The sequence below is a fragment of the Podarcis muralis genome, chromosome 14, assembly GCF_964188315.1.
Source record: "Podarcis muralis chromosome 14, rPodMur119.hap1.1, whole genome shotgun sequence".
Classification (NCBI taxonomy): domain Eukaryota; kingdom Metazoa; phylum Chordata; class Lepidosauria; order Squamata; family Lacertidae; genus Podarcis; species Podarcis muralis.
Window position 1 is genome coordinate 10,835,973 of NC_135668.1, and position 19,492 is coordinate 10,855,464.

The following is a 19,492-nucleotide window of genomic DNA, read 5'->3' on the forward strand; positions in this document are numbered from 1 at the left end:
TTTATACAAAGGCTGTTATCATTACACCAGAGCAAAGATCTGGCAAACACACAATCAACCTTTCAGAAATGGTGTAACATTAAAGGTCCTTTAAAGGTTTCTATAAAGGACTGTTACAACTTTTTCCTCTGAATAGCGGAAAGGGAGACTGGTGGAAACTTCAGTCATCTTTTGCAAGCAAAATGTAAGTCTTAGTAAGTTAGAATGGAGAAAGGGAGCATGCTATGCTGGTGTGGGAATAATGTTGAAAAGAAGTTATTGCTAGGGGTGCAATACACAGGGTATTTAGCTCATTTGCCACAGGAAGTCAGCCAAACCAGTAGTTTTCTGACCACACCCTTGGGATGGATTTTGGTTTACCAGGGTACTTAAACCGTATCTTGTGTTCGATGTGGCATGCTGTCTCCCCAAACAGCCTTATGACAAAGGTCCAAGTAACGTTGCTTCATAAAAATGAACTCTTCAGTGACCAGAAGAGGAACTGTGTGAAATGGCTAAAAGCCTACTGTTCCTAACCTTGCTGAAGAATATTCTCACACATTCTTCTCATGCTCAGAATTATTAAAATGTAAGCTTCTGGTCAGATGCCAAGCAGAACTGAGAAACAGACTCCAGTGGTTTCTGAATACTACTTATGTCGAGGACCAGGAAACTGCACACTTCACACACCAAAGCCAATAATATATCACATGCATTCTCATGGCATGGGCCAAGCACATTAGCATTAACTGGAACGAATCAGTAAATACAGTATTAGCACGGACCCCCAAAAAATAAAAAATCGTCTGCTTTTACTAACGTCTTGATCAGACACAAACTAGAAAGGAAAACCATTACATAAATACCTTAGGGAACTGTTAACAGGTTTTACAACACTGTACCTTCAATCAATCTGTTTCATTATAGCTGTAAAAGGAGGACACCCGCTCCCTGCACCGATGCTTTGGAGCAAAATCCATGCAACTTCACAAGCACGTTGACTATAAAAGATGAAGTAATGGCAAGATGGATAACTTTTTACTTGTATGAAACAAGTCTCCAGTTATTTTGCTTTTGCAATGCAGGTGGCTATGCATTACATAGCTATCCCAATTTTGAATACACCATCGTTTTTTTGGTTTAAGATTAGAATGAAAGAGTCACAGGTAGAAAGGTCAGAGCTTTCTCCTCCTTCAGACAATGCTGGAAATGGCATGCTTTGCCTGAAATGCTTTGTATGAAAAACAGCACACACAAGGGGGAAATGTTTCCATTTTGATTCCTTACCCCGCTACAATTGTCATTTCCTAGACCTGGGAACAAGCTTGAAACTGATTAATGCTCATGTCTTGCAATTACTCAAGGCTATCTGAAGCACTCCCATGTCAAGACAAAAGAATAATTTTTGCTGGCCATGTTTTTATTTGTTTCTCTTTAAAACAGGGGTGCCAATGATACATAGTTTCCCAAAAACAAAAACAACAAAAACCCAGAAGGCAAAACAAACTGTCAGAAGACCGAGATGCTACATGCTACATTTAACCTAATTATACTCATGCTTGCTTTGGGGATGAGACAAAGGGCATCATTCAGTAAAAACATACAGTAAAAACAAAATGTCTGGCCATATAGAACTTTCAACCTACAGTAATGTTGTACCTTAATTGCTTCCATGCACACAACTAACATTACAAAAATTGTTCTTAAAAAATTAACACAATTAAGACTTCTAGGAGCATTTTATAATAAAACAATTCCTAATTTCTTTGTAGAGAGAGATCAAGCACCTCCAAATTGCAAATTCCTATACACAGTGAGTGCCTTACTTGAAGTGAAATCTCTTTAAAAACTCATATGGATCACCTCAGAATAAGGGGATGTTATTTCATCTCTATTTCAGCTATGTAGGCAATAAACCACAGTGCTAACAAGAACTTTATCTGTAAAGCAAGTTCAATTTTTTTTTTACTTTCTATCATGACAGAAAATATAATTTGCTAAAATAAATAAAACGCTGCATATTAACATTTCCACTATAAAGAAGGCATACCAGAATATTTATAAATATTGAATGATTTCTCCATACCACCTACTACAATAATGCTGGCTAAATAGATGTGCATTATGAAAAGCACTATGGGTGGTTAATGTTTTGCCACATACTGCTGTTACCTTGAGGTAGATAACACATGCGTACCAAATTCTGCATTTATTTTTCAGTTGCTGCTGGTATCATGTGTCTAAGAAATGTGTACAGTATGAAAAATTCTAAAATACATATGAATGAAAATGTTTCAGGGAAAAATAGATATTTTCATGCAAATATGTATAGTCTCACTGTGTAATTTTCAAGGCAAGATTCTTATTTTTTCCTCTGCAAAGCATGAACTGTTTAAACTGAAGAGTGTTTCTACTTGGTTTAGTGCATTTTCTTCTTGTTTCTTCCTGCAATGTGCATTGTTTTGCTCTGTTCTTTACTTTTGTGTGCAAATGACATGCCAGTTTAAAAAAAAAGAATTGTCATGTAAATAAAGTAATTCTGGATTGTAAAAACAATGGTAAACAGAAAACTAAGGAAATTCATACCAAAGTTAACATTATCTGATTTCAAGTAAAAAAATTACTTACAATAAAAAAGAACACACATTTCATGAATACAAAAAGAAATGTCTGCCGTTTAGTTTAGGTGTTTCAGAATGCTGCTGTATGTCTTGTGGGGAATCTGAGGAGATGATTTCATAGCAGACGGCGTTAGCGTGGCCTGTATGGATTTAAGTGGTGACCCAACGGGGCTGTGAAACTGAGGAATACCTATCGCTTCAAGGTGCTTGTTAAAGAGAAATTCCCCACTATTGCTTAAAAAGCTCCCCTCTCTTTCTTTCTCCCCAAGCTTCCCATCTTCTACTGGCTCGCTTTCTAGGATCTCAGCATCTTCCTTCTTGCTAAAAAACCTGTCCAGGTAACTGGTGTATGGATTCTCCTTCTCAATCTGCTCATCCTTTCTGACTTCGCAACAAAACTGGTCTATGAGGAAACATTCCTCCCCACCATTTACGAGCTGCCCATCCCATGAATTTTGGTAAAGAGCTTCCAATTGGGCCAAGTTGGCCATTCCTTTCTCCTGCTTCTCTCTGCTTACTGACTTGGATATGCCTTTCGACTCTAGGTGGGACACTGAGCTATTCAAGTCATTTAATTTGTCAATATCAGTTGACTCGTGCTGCAAACTAAGCTGAATAGTTCCTGCAATAAACGAATCAAAATCAAACCCTTGATTCTTCTCCTTCTCTGCAAGCTGGGAGGCTTCCTCAAGAGCTATCTGAGCTTTCACCAATCCATTCCTTTCACATTTTGACTTGCCTTTTTTATCTGACTTCTCTTTGCTCTGCTCCTTCCAGTTGGAAAGATCTATGATAAGCTTGGGCTCATAGTAATGGTTCACTTCACTCTCTCTCCAGACCAGATTATCTAGGTATGAAGAGGACCTCATTTTGTAATTACAAGTGTGGCTACATTCCAGATCACAGTACTTGTTTTCATGATGATCTGGATACTGCCAGCAAGGCTCAGTGGAAAAGTGGGTATCAAACGCTGGATCCTCTAGGTACTTTTCACGATCGCCATCCAAATATTTGCGAGGGTCTACTTGTACTTCTTCCTCATCAGTCCCATCAGAAAGAGCCTTTGGATCACGCTGGACTTCATCAGCTTCAAAATTGTTATGACTAGGCCAGTCATGGTCTGAAAATTGACTGTCATGATATCTGTAATATTAACGGCTTATGTTAGTAAATTACAGGCATCCACTTGCTTACATAGTGCAGAAGAGTCAAGAGAGATAACAGCAATGGAAACTATGAATAGCCACTCATTTTAGACTCAATGGTATGGCAAGTCAAGTGGCAACTTTCCACACTCTTCAGAAAGCTTTAATTTTGAAGCTTTTCTCAGTGACAGCAGAACTCATTCCTTAGCATACAATTTGCGAAAGGACTGCAGCTTCATTTAAGGTGATGTTAACAATTCAGTGTCCTATTTCAGTTGCATATTTCTTAGCAGAAGGGAGAAGAGGAACCTTGACTCCCAACAATCATCTCAAAAAAAATGTGTGTGTGTTTTGTTTTAACTGCAGCATTTAGCTTTAACCTGAAACAGCAACAGTTTGAGAACTGTTTCAAAATTACATTTAGATAATGGTTCCAAATATTGGCTGGTGTCATCAATCAGAGTTATAAAGTGCAAACTCTTATGATAACGAATTTGTGATGCTTCAGTGACTACAATGTTAATTTTACTAAATGCTCACAGCAAGGTTTCCTCCCCATTGGGGTATTCACATCTTGGTTATAAAATGGAAGTCAACGTATTTGGGGAAGTACATTAACAAAGATGCCACTATTCTGGAAAGTCACATTATTTTCCCAATACATATTTTGCATTGGAATGTACAAGATGCTGCTCATCATTCTGTTGCAAAACTGGCTACAGAACACCCAGTGCACATGGACTTTTATCCCCTTAGCTGGTCAGCTGAAGCTAATGGGGTAGGTGGTTTGGGACACCATGCAAATGGTAGCAATTAATTATAATAATAATTAGAATGGAGAAAATTCTAATCTAATTTATGGGGGCGGGGGGGGGGGGGGGCTAAATGAGAAGAATTTATGCTCCAAGATCCCTTTCCTCCTCATCATGGAAATTGTTCTCCCACCTCACAGCATTCCATCACTGTTAAAAGAAGAAATCAGCTGGTGTTTCAGGCATAGTTGCAACATGCAAACAGAATGATTTTGAAGCTGTTTACCTTTCCCAATTATAGATGTGGCTGTGACTTTCGTCCATGAGCAGAATATCGTCCACCTCGTCCTCAATGTGGAAAGGATGGCTTGAAATGGGCTCATCAGTTGGAAAGGAGTAAATACTCATATAAGGATGGGACAAAGCTTCTTCTGCTGTCAATCGATCCATGGGACTAAACGTCAGTATTTGTTCCAGGAAGTCCAGTGCTAAAGAGGGCAAAATGAATAGCTGGCTGTTTGTTTGTTTTTTTAGTCATTCTCTAGTAAGATAAAGTATGAAATGCAAAAGCAATGCTTACATTATTTGTGGACAGGTCTTAATTATTTCAATTTTCTGAGCACTAGAACCAAATATTTAGTAGCCAGAAAAAATGATTAGAATGCCAGTACTATGCAGAAGCAAGGATTTTTTCTTATTTTTTGCTGCCTTTCCCTTATTGTGGAACCTCATTTGCTCCAGTGTGGTGTAGTGGTTAAGAGCAGTAGTCTTGTAATCTGGGGAACCGGGTTTGCGTCTCCGCTCCTTCACATACAGCTGCTGGGTGACCTTGGGCCAGTCACACTTCTCTGAAGTCTCTCAGCCCCACTCACCTCACAGAGTGTTTGTTGTGGGGGAGGAAGGGAAAGGAGAATGTTAGCCGCTTTGAGACTCCTTAAAGGGAGTGAAAGGCGGGATATCAAATCCAAACTCTTCTTCTTCTTCCACTTTGCTGCTTGTAGAAGATTACAGTATATGATTTGTACGATTGCAAAAAGAAAGCACTGTAGTGTTTTTAGCTCACTTCTACAAGCAGCAATGAATCTGATAAGAGACAACAGAAATAATTGGGGTGGGTGTAAATATGCCAGGCTTGTAAATACTGTAGCTACTTGCACCTGGTTCAGTATGAGAACAGTTACATCCTAGCAGCTACATAGGCAAACTTTATGAAGGACAGCTCTTTTGTCTCTTTTAGGGCACAAATCACTAGTACTTCCCAATGCGGGGACGCAAGAAAAGCTTCCTAAGATTATACACTTTTGTGGACTTGTTTGGACAAAATACATAGTGTCCGCAGTAACAGCCATCAACGGTTTCTACTACCCACCATGATTATACATTTTTCCCCAACCAGCGCAATTCACTAGGGGACTAAGCTCTCAGCCTTGAACTGCCTGGTCTGATTCTCCACGGAATACTGAGTTTCTGTTTAACTCAGCAAATCAGACAGCTCAAGGGGAAAAATGATATTCCCACAGAACACAACCCTTTCCCAAGAGGACTCAGGAACTGGTATAATACGACACACACAAAAACAACTCAATCCACAATTCACCAGAGCTTGTCTTGCCCCCAACATGTGTGGAGGGCAGTGTTCATGGCATGCACTAACAGCCTGAAATGTAGATGCCTCTCTTGCCAAACCAGCTCTCTGATGACAAAAAGAGGGGGGGGGGGGAGGAAAGAAGAAGCCAAATTACCTTCAGGGCTAATGCCTGGGAGGAGCTGAGTTAAAGGTTTGTGTGGCTCAGTCATATCATTTTTAATGTAAACTGGGATTACGCTAAGAAGTTCCTGACGATCTTCCTCATGCACAACAGGAATTGATTCTAAAATCAGCTGCATCTGTTCAAGTTCATGGGCACCTAAATGTGAAGGCAAAAAGTACATCAGCCATGTTCCAGACACCCATCTATTCATCAACACAGCTAAGAAATTCCTTATAATGCCATAATCGGTCCCCTCTATGTACTAAATCCAGGCTTTAGGGGGAGAGTGTAGTTAGTTAGGTAGTCATAGTAGCAGTACCCACACACATCACAGGCATAGAAGAATACCAAGTATAGAAGTAGTACAACAAACATTGGGGGAAGGGGTTTAAGTGTGTGGGCAAGATCCCCAGAAACAGCCCACTGGGGGCTGAACATGCTCAGTCGCCACAGAACTATAGTTGACTGCCTTGGGGGCAAGAAGCAGTGGAATGCCTGGAATCCTGAACAGCAACACCCCAAACTGGAACATTTTGTTGCAGCCTCTACTCACAGGACTCTCATTTACTACCCTTAGAAAGAGTTAATAGACGTTTCCCATGCAAACCCCAGAAAAAGCTATCAAAGTTACCTCTTCCTGCCATTAATTAGTTACAGACTCTAGTTGGCCATTAGGTTTAACTCTTGACTTAAAAACAGGTTCCTCTACCTTAGTGTTGAGTTATCATTTTCCAAATTAAAATGCCCCCAAAGCAAACAGAAACACCACCCTGTAACACCCCATTCCTTTCCAACATTTCCTTGTCAGTCATTCGTTCAAACAATACATGAAATCATGAAAAAGATCTGCATCATTTTCTGTACATTTCTCAATCTGTAGTATCAAACAGGTACCAACTAACCTACTGGTCATCTTGATATATAATTATTTGCTATTAAAATGTTCCAAGACGGAATTGCTATGGATTTCAAAACAGCTGTTAATATGTCACACCTCTAGGCACTAACATTCATGAATGGATTAAAAGCATTGGCCACTTTCATTCCAATAAGCTCTTTGGTTTTCCAAACTGAAGTTTTACTGGCTACATCAATATAACGCACAGAGGTCTTATACTTAAGATGACAGGTTTGCACCCATCCTTCTCCACCAACCTGCAAAGAGAGTTTTTCCTGTGAGCATTTCAGCAAAGATGCAACCTGCAGCCCACATATCAATGGCTTTAGTATAGTTGTTGGGCGATAGCAAGAGGCGAGGTGATCTGTACCATTTAGTAACCAATCCTTCGGAAAGATGGCCCTACAGAAAGAGAAATTTTACTTGCATTTGATTTATCACATTTGTAGCCTGCCCTTCCTCCAAGGAGCTCAGGGCAACATATTTGGGGTGATTTCATTTTCACCTCTCAACTCTGGAAGGTCAAAGAGCAGCATGGAGAGGTTTGAAAGCCCTTTGTAAACATCTCCAAGCAGCTCCTTTGTAGGAAATTTGTAGATCTTTGGCACCACCAAAGTGTTGCTGGCTTTTACTTTGGTTTTATTCTGATGGATCTTTTGTTTCTTATTTTATGCCTGTATTGTATTGCCCATCTTTACGTACCTTGTGAGAATAATGAGGATCCATGATCCGCGCAAGGCCAAAGTCACCAATTTTCAGCACCAAATCTTCAGTATTAATGAACAGGTTAGCTGGCTTGAGATCTCTGTGCAGAACGTTTGCAGAGTGAATATATTTGAGCCCACGTAGCAGCTGGTACATGAAGAGTCTGGCATGTTCTTCCAGTAATGGCCCCTGCTCTAGCAGGTTAGCCAGATCTGTCTCCATGTATTCTTGAACAATGTAAACACAGTTCAGTTCTGTAAGAGAGCCTACATCATCTGTCAGTTGACTTCCGTTGGGACCAAGGATTTCAAACACCTTGACAATGTTATCGTGGTCAAGTCTTCTAATAATTTTGATCTCACGCAGAGCATGTTTAACGCTCTGAGGATCTGTCAGGACAATTTTCTTGACAGCCACTCGTTTGTCACAGTCATTATCGACAGCAGAAAAAACTAAGCCATTGCCACCACAGCCCAAAGGTTTCAAGTCCATATACCGAGAACCTACATCGAAACCATGAATGTTCATTAGGCTTTCAAACTTCTCTGCCATTATGTTGAAATTCTTTTGTGTTGTTGTTTTTTTCCTTTTAAAACTACTAAGCTTCTGCAAACATGTACAGATGCTTCCACTGGTATATGAAGGGTCTTGCAGAAAAGGAGAAGAAAAATGTCAGGTTGAATGCACGATAGTTTTCTGACACTCTCATTGCATTGCCAGTCAGGCCCGTTGTATCCCCGTTATAATTAGAACTTGAGCAAAGATAGAGAGGTTGCAGCATTCATAGTTCAAGGAAGGTGCAGCATATCCGCAGACATTAAAAGGAAATACAAGGAAATCAAACGGAATGAAGTGACATACTATAGACTCCACTCTACTGTGCTAAACTGCATTTAACGAAAATGTGAATAAATATGCACGTAATAGGCTTCTATTAACATCCTCCTCACAGTGCAGATACATTCAGTGTTGGACTGGTCCTGAGCAGCTTCATTCTATGGTGTTAAATAAGCACTTTTCTCTCCTCTTCCTTTCTTTCTTCTTTTCTTTTGTTTAGTTTGTCAAGGAAGAGGCAGCTTACAAAAGAGGCTGTTAGTTAATGATCAGGTGGCTCCAGCTCACCACAATCACAATCAAAGCTACCATCCATCTTGTTCTGTGAAAACCTGAAGGAAAAAAAGAAAAAGAAAAGCCATATATCAGCACTCCCAAACCATACATGCTTTTCAAACAAAGAGTGTTTAACAGTGCACTCTTTCATAATTGCTTGCTGTGCACCAGAATGTAAAATACAGGGGCAGAACTAGGCATTATGAATCTTTTGATCTACTGGAGAAACCAGAAGCAAGGCTCATCTCCTTATGAACATGTTGCTTCTGGTTCATCAAGAATTCTCCACCCCACACACAGTAAAGAGAGGCTCTTAGTTGGTAAAGTTCTCAAATTTCTTCTTTAAAAGCAAGTTGATATTCAACTACAGTGGTATCTCTACTTATGCGCACCTCTCGTTATGTATCCTTTGGGATACGCACCGACAAACCCGGAAGTATTTTTCTGGGTTTCGTCATGCGCGCATGCACAGAAGCGCTCTACTGCACCGCGCGCATGCGCAGAACAAGCACCTCTGGTTGTGAAAACCTCAGGATCCAACCGGAGCTCCAGAACGGCTCCCGTCCACAACCAGAGGTACCACTGTAACTGGTAGGAGCTTAGAGTTGAGGCTTCAGCTCACTGGTGTGTGTTTTTGAAAGGGAAGTTTAAGAAAAGCTATTGAACTACCAAAGTGGTGCATGTACTCAAAGGAAACTTAAAAGGAAACTTGCGCCTCTATGGAGGAGCATTTCATACTTGAAGATAAAGTCTGGAAATAAATCTGAAAAACTACACATGGGGTACAAGAAGCAAAAAAATTCAAATTCTTCAATTTGCTGTTGATTCATTAAGTTATGTATCCATATGCCTTATGATGTATCCAACATAAAATATAGAATCTTGGTTGAAACATCTATGTGGTCTCACCCTAGAATGGAGCAAATTTTACACTGTTTATGATATTTATAGTGCTGCTATATGGTGGCAGAAGCTTGCAGGAAATATGAACATTGAGATAAAGTACAGTAACTATAAGCTATGTTATGTGAAGAGGCCATATTACTTGGAAGTATTGCTGGGGCTAGAAAGAACTTTTATTTATTTTACTAAATTTCAAACTAAGTGGGTTATGCTTGAATGAAATATTAACCCCTCCTCCCACTATTCTCTTACACAAATAAGTTCACCCTTTAAGCCAGGGGTGACTAAATGTCCTTGAGCTGAGGACCAGAATGACCCATGGTCAACCCTCTGTGTATGTTGAAGTGTGCATGGCCAAAGTGTAAAAATGGTCATACTTTGGAAGTTGAGGTGGGGGGAGGCCACACAAAAATTAACACCACAGCATCACAGCTGGGAACCTATGGGGATAGCCGTAAAAAAACCAAAAATATTTTTTAAAGTTAACATATTTTAAAAAAATATATGGGGCCACAAAGGGTTTTTTTTTGGGAATTGTGACATCACAGTGGGACACCAAAAGTACCAGTTTTAAACATCTTTTTTTTTTAGTCATAAATTTGAGGGGCCACAGCAACCTCTTGGGGGTAGTAAGGCTGCCCCTACTTTAAGGTATATCAACCTTTCAGGTTAGACACACAGCTTCTCACAGCCTAGCTTGATGATTGTAGAATCATAGAAATGATATTATTTTGGAAATCTTTAAATTGTGTTTCAGTATTATCAAGTAGGTGCCTATTTCTCTTTATGTCCAGAGTTTCTGCATCCAGCTACAGTCCTCAAAGTACATATTTTGAAATGCTCTCACTGACGTCCATTTGAAGCCTACAAAATTACAGTGGTACCTCTGGATGCGAACGGGATCCATTCCGGAGCCCCATTCGCATCCTGAGTAGAACACAACCCGCGACTGCACGTCTGCATGTGCGCGGGTTGCGATTCGCCGCTTCCGCGTATGCATGTGACGTCATTTTGAGTGTCTGCGCATGCGGCGAAACCCGGAAGTAACGCGTTCCATTACTTCCTTGTCGCCGCGCAGCATAACTTGAAAACGCTCAACCTGAAGCATATTTAACCCAAGGTATGACTGCATTTTGAAGAAATACATCTGAGGATAGCAGACTTAAAGAAATGTTTAATTATCTCAAGAGTGAAATGCTGAAACTGTTTTTGGCAACACAAGAGAAACCGTCTCTCAACAGTTTGTAGCTTCTAGCATGAGAATTTGTTCAAACTATCACCGAGAGCAAAACTGATCACTCAGCATTGGAAGGAAAGGTAGTATTTGCTACAATTTTTTCATAATAAAGATGAAACATGTCCTTAGCTTACAAACAACTTGATTCCTGTTTCAATTGCTAAGCAGATAATCCAACAGAAAAACCAAAGGAGCCCAGCAAGATATTGGCTTGTAGTTCTGTAGAACTACCCATGATTCATTTGGTTTAGGCTTGTGACAACTTAAGGCTTCAGCTCTCAGCTTTTCTGCAGCTTTTCACCCAGCTTCCCACAGCAGTTAAGCAATTATGGCTACAATATTAGAGCTCGTCATCTTTCAAGTCGTGGCTGAAATTTAAACTATTAAATACAGAATGGTGCTTTGTCAGAAGACCACAGGGCAGAAAATCAAAATGGCACTTCTGAGTCACAGTTGCATGCTTCAAACAGAAAAGGATGCTATTAAAATTAACTCATTAAGCACACTTTTCTGCCCCTTCATATTATTAGCACCAATAATAATAATAATGAAATATTTAAAGTAGCTTTCTGGATCTTCCACATGCAAATATTCAAAATTGCTAAGAGCTTCTTATGACACATCAATATCAGCACGAAGTTTTAGGATCAGTCACAGCTGCCTTCCTTGAAATGACAGGGGAGGGGAGAGTACTCTACAGGAAGTAAGAGTATTAATCATTTCTGTAGGGCTTTACCATTTTCACCTCATTTACACCTACAATAACCTTTAGAGGCACAATAGGCTGAAAAACGAACTTGCTTAAGGGCCACCCAGAAAGTTTTACCACCAAGCCAAGAATTAGAAGCTGAATTAGAATCTTCTATTCCACATCTAGCTGGCCCTCAACAAAACATCTGTAGTGCAACAAGTGCTGAAGGAAAAATAATTTTACACGATGTCATGATTGAAACAGAAAGAAAAGGCAAGTGAGTCTTTTCCCCCGGGTCACTGTAATCGTACCTTATTGTATTCAAGGAGCAAAAATTACTTAGCTGGGCTTTTTTAGAATAATAGGAATATTATGCAGAACCCAACTACCAGCCCCACAACAGTGTTCCTGGTTTACCAGAGAACTACGAGTAACATAGAAAATCATGTACAGTTATTTAGGTTCTGAATATAGATTTTCTGTTAGTGGCAACACATGCACGGAGACTGCTACCTCAATACTGTTGGCAACGTAACTCTTTCAAACAGATGCCCATTAAAAAAGAATATACTAGCCTACTTTTACAAGGAATATTGCATTCCACTGATCACCATTGTGCATTACCCTATTTTTTTGTCAATTTCACAATAAGAGCTCCTAGTAAGGCTAGCATTTTGTAATGACAGTTACACAACTCACTGATGATCAGGTCATAATAGCAACTCCTATTTTTATTACAAGTATGAATCTGCAAGTGTTAAAAGAAAGCTGTTATACAAAGGGATAGAAGTCCAGTCTCCATATATGTAACTATACAAGTGCTTATGTGGATTCTTTTTTATCTCAGCCACGTTGCACACTGTAGGGAGTGAGTCATCATAAGAACTCATGAAACTGCAGCTCTTTTTCCTCAAACCTCCCACCAAGTCTCCACACATTCCGAAAGCCAGGATATTGTTAACTCACATATGCTCAAAATGAATATATGAAGACACAGCACTTTCTCACCAGAAGCAAGGGATCAGTAATTCACATCATTAAATAAACCACTCCTTTAAAAATTGTATACTGTTTAATCCTTGTCTTGATTTGCTTCCCAAAGTTATTGTTTTTAAAAGAATGAACTGCTGAGGGGAAAGACCCCCACCAACCAGCAAATAAGAGGGGTTCACAAAAAGTAGATGGCAGCACATAATAGAAACTACTACTTCTTGCTTGAATGTTTATATAACCCACTACCTTTTCATTTTCTATGCTAGAAAATAACTAAGTAATTAACCTGGATTAAAGGCAAGTGATTTTAGCCACCCCAAACTGCCTTCAGCACTATCACCATGAAGTTTCAATAGTTAATCTGAGATTAAGGGCCCCTCTGGTATGGCCCAATGCAGGCTCATTTTCTTTCATTTAGCCTACGATCCTTTGCGGTGCTTCTAAGTTACATTGCTGGGACATACTTCTGAGTAAAAATGCATAACAGTATCCTGCAGTTACTTGTAAATTAAAGGAGAATATAATGTTCTTCAAAAAGAGACTTCCAATACAGCTTAGTAGGACCTACTCTCATGCCTCTATGTGCTTTCTAGAGAAAAGCTATATACAAGGCTCCTTCTGACTGATCTACACAAACTGTAAAGTGATCCTGGGCCCTCCCAATAAGAGACAGGGAACCAGAACAGCTCTTGCATGTAGCAATTCTGGAAAACCACTGGCAAAAAAAGTTCACTTGCCTGCAATTATTTTGTCTCCTAACAATCCTTCTGCCACAGCCTCTTTGCCACAATGGATATTTTCCTCCTCCATGTCACTGTTACACACAACTATTATTAAACCCTCTACTAGTTGGGTGGGCCTGATACTTTAAACAAGGTCTTGGATGCCACTGTCACAGAAAAATCTATCTTCAGATGTCTTTCAGTTGCCACAAAGGGAAAGGGGTGATGGGGGGGAACGAGAGAAAGAGAAAAGGTTCTGGGGGAAAATCCACAGCTCCATTCAACCGCAGGGCCCCCCTTAAAACCTCTGTCGTTATTACACCGCAACTGCTTTTCACACCACAAGTTGCTGCTTTCCTGGGGCAGTTTTTAAATAGAGGAGGCAAGTGCCCATAAGATAAAAGGGAAAGGGGGCAGTTGGATTCTCTAGTTCCTCTGGATGAAGAGAAACACTGCAGGAGTTGCTTTTAAAGGCGCAGAGCAGGAGAATGGAGGCCGGGAAATGAATGAAGAGTGTCCTAAGGGCGAGAGGGAAGCCGCCAAGTGCCGCAGTGCCCGGTGGCCACCGGGGGAAGGGGGGAAAGAGCAGACGGGGACAGGCCCCTTTTGGGCAGACAATTTTGTTTCGCAACGGAGACTTCCACGTCGGGCGACACCCGCCTAACGCATCCTTCCCACTCCAGAGATGAAGAAATCCGCGAACGCGTCACAGATCCGCCCTCGTGGTGATCAGAAAACCCCTTTTCCGTCCACTTTAAAAACAAACAAAAAAGGTCGGCCAGGCAGCTCTCTGCGTGTTTACTCGGAAGTAAGCCTCGCCCATTCCCAAGCAAAGCACCTCGCCAGCTTTCACAACGCAACCCTATGCGGCTTTTTTTTACACGGAAGTAAGATCCGTTCGCGCGTTAAACCCACGCCGGAGGGTTATGATCACGGATCCAAGGAGAAGAGAGCGGCCCCTTTGCGGGGGTCTACTCGGAGACGGGTGCGAAAGGGCCCCTGCTCAATGCGTCCTCGGAAACCCGCCCACCGCCTCCTCACGGGGGAGAAAGTCCCGCCGAACTCTGTGGGGCTTCCCCGCGAGTAACAAAAACCAACGCGTGCCTGGGATCGGGGTGCTGCGAGAGGCCTCGTGGGGGCGGCGTGAATGGCCGCCACGCGGGACCGCCCGCCGCCCCCCAAGCACGTCTCCCCTCGCCGGCCTCCATTGTCCGGGCTTGGGGCGAGGAAACGGGAGACGGCGGGGCTTTTGCCCTTTCCGCGAAGCCTCCTCCTCCACCTCGCTTCTCAGAGGCGGGAAGGGCCGCCACGAAGCGGCCCCAGGGTTTCTCGCTTTTCCACCCTCCACTCCTCAACCCTCCGGTCCTCCCTGGGCACCGAGCACCGGCGAGGCTCCGCCGCACTGCGGAAGGCCTGGCCGGGCTTCCCCCGCCGGGCAGAGGCCCCGGCAGGGCGCGCGGGAGGCGCCAGAACAAAGCGCCTTTGTGCAGTGGCGGCGGGAGCGAGACCGCTCGCACTGCGGCCCGAGCCTCGCCGCTGCTCTCGGCCCTCCGTCTCCGCCTCCCATGCCGGGCCCGCCGCCCGCCGCTTTCCCGCAACTCACGGCGCTGCCCAGGCTCATGGAGAAAGGAGAGAGAAGCCTCGGAGCTCCGCCGCCGGGCCTTGGCGGAAGGGTCTCGGCGCCACCGACAGAAGCCCTGCTCCCGCCGCGGCTATTTGCCATGTAACCCGGCTACGAGGACAAGAGAAAGCGGCGGGCGGGCGAAGCGGAGAAGCTCCGCCTTCGGGTGGAGCGGCGGGCGGGCCCGAGCTGAGGCGGCTCCGCCTCGCCAAGACGGGGAAACGTGGCGGTTGAGGTCAAGGCGGCGGCGGCGCGCGGCCTTGTCCCCACTGAGGGGAATCTGCGCCTGAGAGGCTCGCGCCGACCGCTCGCGGCACAAAACAGCAGAAGCGGACGACGGCAGCCGGGTCATGGCATGACTGTCATACATAATAATAAAAATAACATGACGACGGCCGACAGAAGGGCGATGATATGTTAAAAGACCACATGATAATGAAGCGCGAGAAGAAAAGAAATTGGGGGGAAAAGGATGCCTTTCTCTATTCTGGATGTGGATGAGGGGAGCTCACACGGAGCATAGTTGCCCTAAAACGGAATTAAGTGCAGAAATCAGGCATAGGCAAACTCTGCCCTCCAGATGTTTTGGGACTACAACTCCCATCATCCCTGACCACTGGTCCTGTTAGCTAGGGATGATGGGAGTTGTAGTCCCAAAACATTGGAAGGGCCGAGTTTGCCTATGCCTGGCCTAAATCATGTCTGGACAGATTAGGAAACATCCTCCTTCGCTGAAGGACCCTTCATCGCCAGGACCACTTTCCTCTGCAATCCTGTCTCAGAAGTAAGAACCAACTGTATTCGCTAATGAGGCCTCCTTTCTTAGGGAGTTTAAGCCTAAATACATAAAAAATTGGGGGGGAAACCTACAATTTTAACTACAGCCTTCATTTTCGTCCCCTTCCTCTGTTCCTTAACCTGTACCAGTTTTTTTTTTTATTATTTGTAAGCTGCTAGGGGCAGGGACTTGTTCTCTGCAGAGACAGAGTACGGAGATGAATGGTGCTGTACATAAATTGGGACTATTTCACAAAGCTTGGAACCCTTTATAGTCTGGATTATTTAATCTGAAAGAGACTTGAACCAAGTCTAGGGATTTTATGGAGTTTAAAACCATTTACAGCAATCTCCATCTGGCACTCAAACCTCATTGAAGCTTGATTTTAAAACCAGTACAGTATGCCATTACATGAATCAACACAGATAAATTTACTCCTTGAAAACAAGTTCATTTTTTAATCCTGTTTCAATTCATGCTGTAGAGACATCTTATCAGAAGTTAGGAGGAGGCTATTTAGTATTGACCCCTTCAAATACCCCAAAACACTGAGCCCAGATCAGAATGAATGATCTGCCATAATGTCGGAAAATCTGTTAGAACTAGAATAAAAGAGATGGGAAGAGGAAAATAAGTAAGAAGAAGAGTTGGTACCTGAATTTGCTTATTATCCTCTTCCCTCCTGACCCTTTTTCTTTTTGAATCCCATCTATTAGATTGTATGTCATTATTTTGAATGACAGACCACCTGAAGGGCACCAGCAGAAAGACAGTAGGTTAAACAAGTAAAGTACAGTAAATAAATAAATGCGTAAATTGTTACATAATGGCCCCAGTGGCAAAGACAGTTCTGGGAAGGGAGGAGTCAAATGGCAGTTGGTCCCAGCCAGGCTGATGGAGAGAACTATGTATGGCACAATAACATGGCATCATAATGCAGAGTTCAAGGGTGTGATCTTATTATGCAGCAGTCAACCTGTATGGGGATCAATGGGCTAAAGCTCCAATCTTTCTATCACCCTGATTGTGAGGTCAATAAAAAGGTATCTGGTTAATGGTATGAGCATTAACCTTGATGAAAGGCGGTTAAATCTGGAGTAACTATGGCCATAACCAAAACATATATGTAAAGTATTACTGTACCGGTTTAACAATCAAAAAGGTAAAGGTACCCCTGACCGTTAGGTCCAGTTGGGGACGACTTTGGGGTTGCAGTACTCATCTCGCTCTATAGGCCGAGGAGCCGGCATTTGTCCGCAGACAGGTCATGTGGCCAGCATGACTAAGCCGCTTCTGGCAAACCAGAGCAGTGCATGGAAACGCCATTTACCTTCCCACCAGAGTGGTACCTATTTATCTGCTTGCACTTTGATGTGCTTTAAAACTGCTAGGTTGGCAGGAGCAGGGACCGAGCAACAAGAGCTCACCCTGTCGTCGGGATTCAAACCGCCAACCTTCTGATCAGCAAGCCCTAGGCTGTGTGGTTTAGACCACAGCGCCACCCGCGTCCCTTTAGTCCCACCCGCGTCATAGTCTTCCCCAAATAATCCTGGGAACTAGTTTTGTTAAGGGTGCTGAGAGTTATTAGGAGACCCCATTCCCCTCACAGAGCTACAATTCCCAAAGTGGTTTAACAATCAACCCCACTTCCCAGGGGGACTCTGGGAATTGTACCTCTATTTTTTCCTAGCAGGACTCATGCATGACAGACTGAAAAGTAACAGGTGAAGTGCTCCCTGGCATGATGGAGAATTGCTTCCCTGTCATGATGGAGAATTGAAGCCAGAGGAGTCTTAGCATTCTGCCTTCAGTGAGTCATTGGATAGCTCCGTGATAGGGGAATGGGATGTGACCTTCTAGGCCAGATGCAGCCATCCTTTGTTGGTCCTTCAGCTTTGCTCAGTTCAAAAAGGAACCTGCTAAAATGAGTTGTTGGCCAAGGAGGTAGATTAATGACTTGACCATTCTTCATAGTGGGAAAGTGTGAACATTACGTTTTGAGGAGCTATGACACAAGATCAGAGCTTTGAGGGGACGGGATGGGGCAGGGCAGGCAGCTGGCTTGCTGGCTCATCAGACAGTGGACATTTCGGGAGGTCCTGCGATACACCTGTGAAAAGAGTGGCGGATCACCATGGGTTTATTTTAGGGGGGCAGGCTTTATGTTAGGGGGGCAGGACCGAGTTCTCTGTGAGGTAATTTGTCAGTTAAATATTTTTTTATTTTTTTACTTGATGGGGGGGGGCAACTACCCTCCCCATGCAGATTTCTATGAACCTGGTGATTATCGGCACCTTTTTTTCCTAGCAAAAAGGCACTGCACAAGACCATGATTATGGTGACTGAATGAAAAAGGGGGGGGGGGGGCAAGGACTCTGCACTTTAATAATTGCGTACAAGAAAGCCTATCAGTAGGCATCGTGCGCAATGCATTAAAGCAGTTCTGCCTTCTTCTTCACATGAATATCCTATTTCAGTGGTCCTCTCCCAAAGTCCCCTCCCCCCACTTGAAAATTGATGATGGTCTTGCCGGACCACTAAGTGATTTTTCTGTTTGTTGTAGCAATTGTAATGTGTGATGCTGTCTGATTTTTATTGTCCTTTTATTGTTGCTTTTATTTCTTGTATTGTAGTCACTATTTGCACTTCCATATAATTCGAATTGTTACTCAAGAACATGCAATATAAAAAAATAAATGAAGCAATAAAATGGAGTTAAACATCACAATGAATATTTAACGTGGGTATACTGCAAGCCGCCTGCATGAAGTTTGTGGACCACCACAATTTAGGAACCCCAGCCTTATGCATTGTCAGGAAATCGACATAGATGTGCGAACAGGGCTACAGTTATGATCTGTAAGATCAACCAAGTACTATCTTGCATCTATCACGCTTCTGCCAAGTTCAGCCAATAAATCGTATTCTCAGCAGCTGTCTCAGTGGGGAACTCCCTTCCCCTAGTGACTTGCCTGAACATGAGCCTCTGTATCTTTTGGAAGCACTGTAAAACCACTCCTCACAGATACCAGTTAGGAACTATACCTCACACTGGAGGCTGCCTATTTAAGCTAGTAGAATTAGTTGGCCCAGGTAAAAAAGAGGACAAGGCTCTAATACCTTTGTCTTGTAAAAAAGCACATTTCAGCAGATGCAGCTCTGGGATATAGGAAAGACCTTGGGAAGGAGGGGTGAGACACAGAGAAGAACTCCAAAACTGTATGAAGCATCCGACTTTCAGCAAACTTTAGGTCAAAGACAGGTCACATCCAGCTCCCCATATGGTTACTTTTTAGAAAATATTTTTTTGTTAAAATTATTGTTGCTCCCATAAAAGGTAAAGGTAAAGCTACCCCTGCCCGTATGGGCCAGTCTTGACAGACTCTAGGGTTGTGCGCCCGTCTCACTCAAGAGGCCGGGGGCCAGTGCTGTCCGGAGACACTTCCGGGTCACGTGGCCAGCGTGACATCGCTGCTCTGGCGAGCCAGAGCCGCACACGGAACGCCGTTTACCTTCCCGCTGGTAAGCGGTCCCTATTTATCTACTTGCACCCGGGGGTGCTTTCGAACTGCTAGGTTGGCAGGCG

The 19,492-nt window shown here is 42.9% G+C and overlaps 1 protein-coding gene across 2 annotated transcripts in view; it reads right to left on the minus strand.

Moving 5' to 3' along the window:
- Nucleotides 1-1,378: 1,378 nt before the first annotated feature.
- MAPK6 (mitogen-activated protein kinase 6) overlaps nt 1,379-19,492 on the minus strand; it is a 34,377-nt gene continuing 16,263 nt past the window's right edge. The window contains exons 1-6 of one of the 2 annotated variants that reach the window (XM_028705344.2): nt 15,111-15,332; nt 7,849-9,017; nt 7,404-7,548; nt 6,240-6,404; nt 4,784-4,985; nt 1,379-3,743 (exon numbers count right to left, since the gene is read on the minus strand). In XM_028705344.2, the coding sequence (XP_028561177.1) occupies nt 2,657-3,743; nt 4,784-4,985; nt 6,240-6,404; nt 7,404-7,548; nt 7,849-8,403 (2,154 nt within the window). In that variant the 5' untranslated portion in view covers nt 8,404-9,017; nt 15,111-15,332 and the 3' untranslated portion in view covers nt 1,379-2,656. Of the gene's footprint in view, nt 3,744-4,783; nt 4,986-6,239; nt 6,405-7,403; nt 7,549-7,848; nt 9,018-15,110; nt 15,333-19,492 lie in introns of those variants that run through there. The other variant, XM_077919012.1, reaches the window with a different exon arrangement.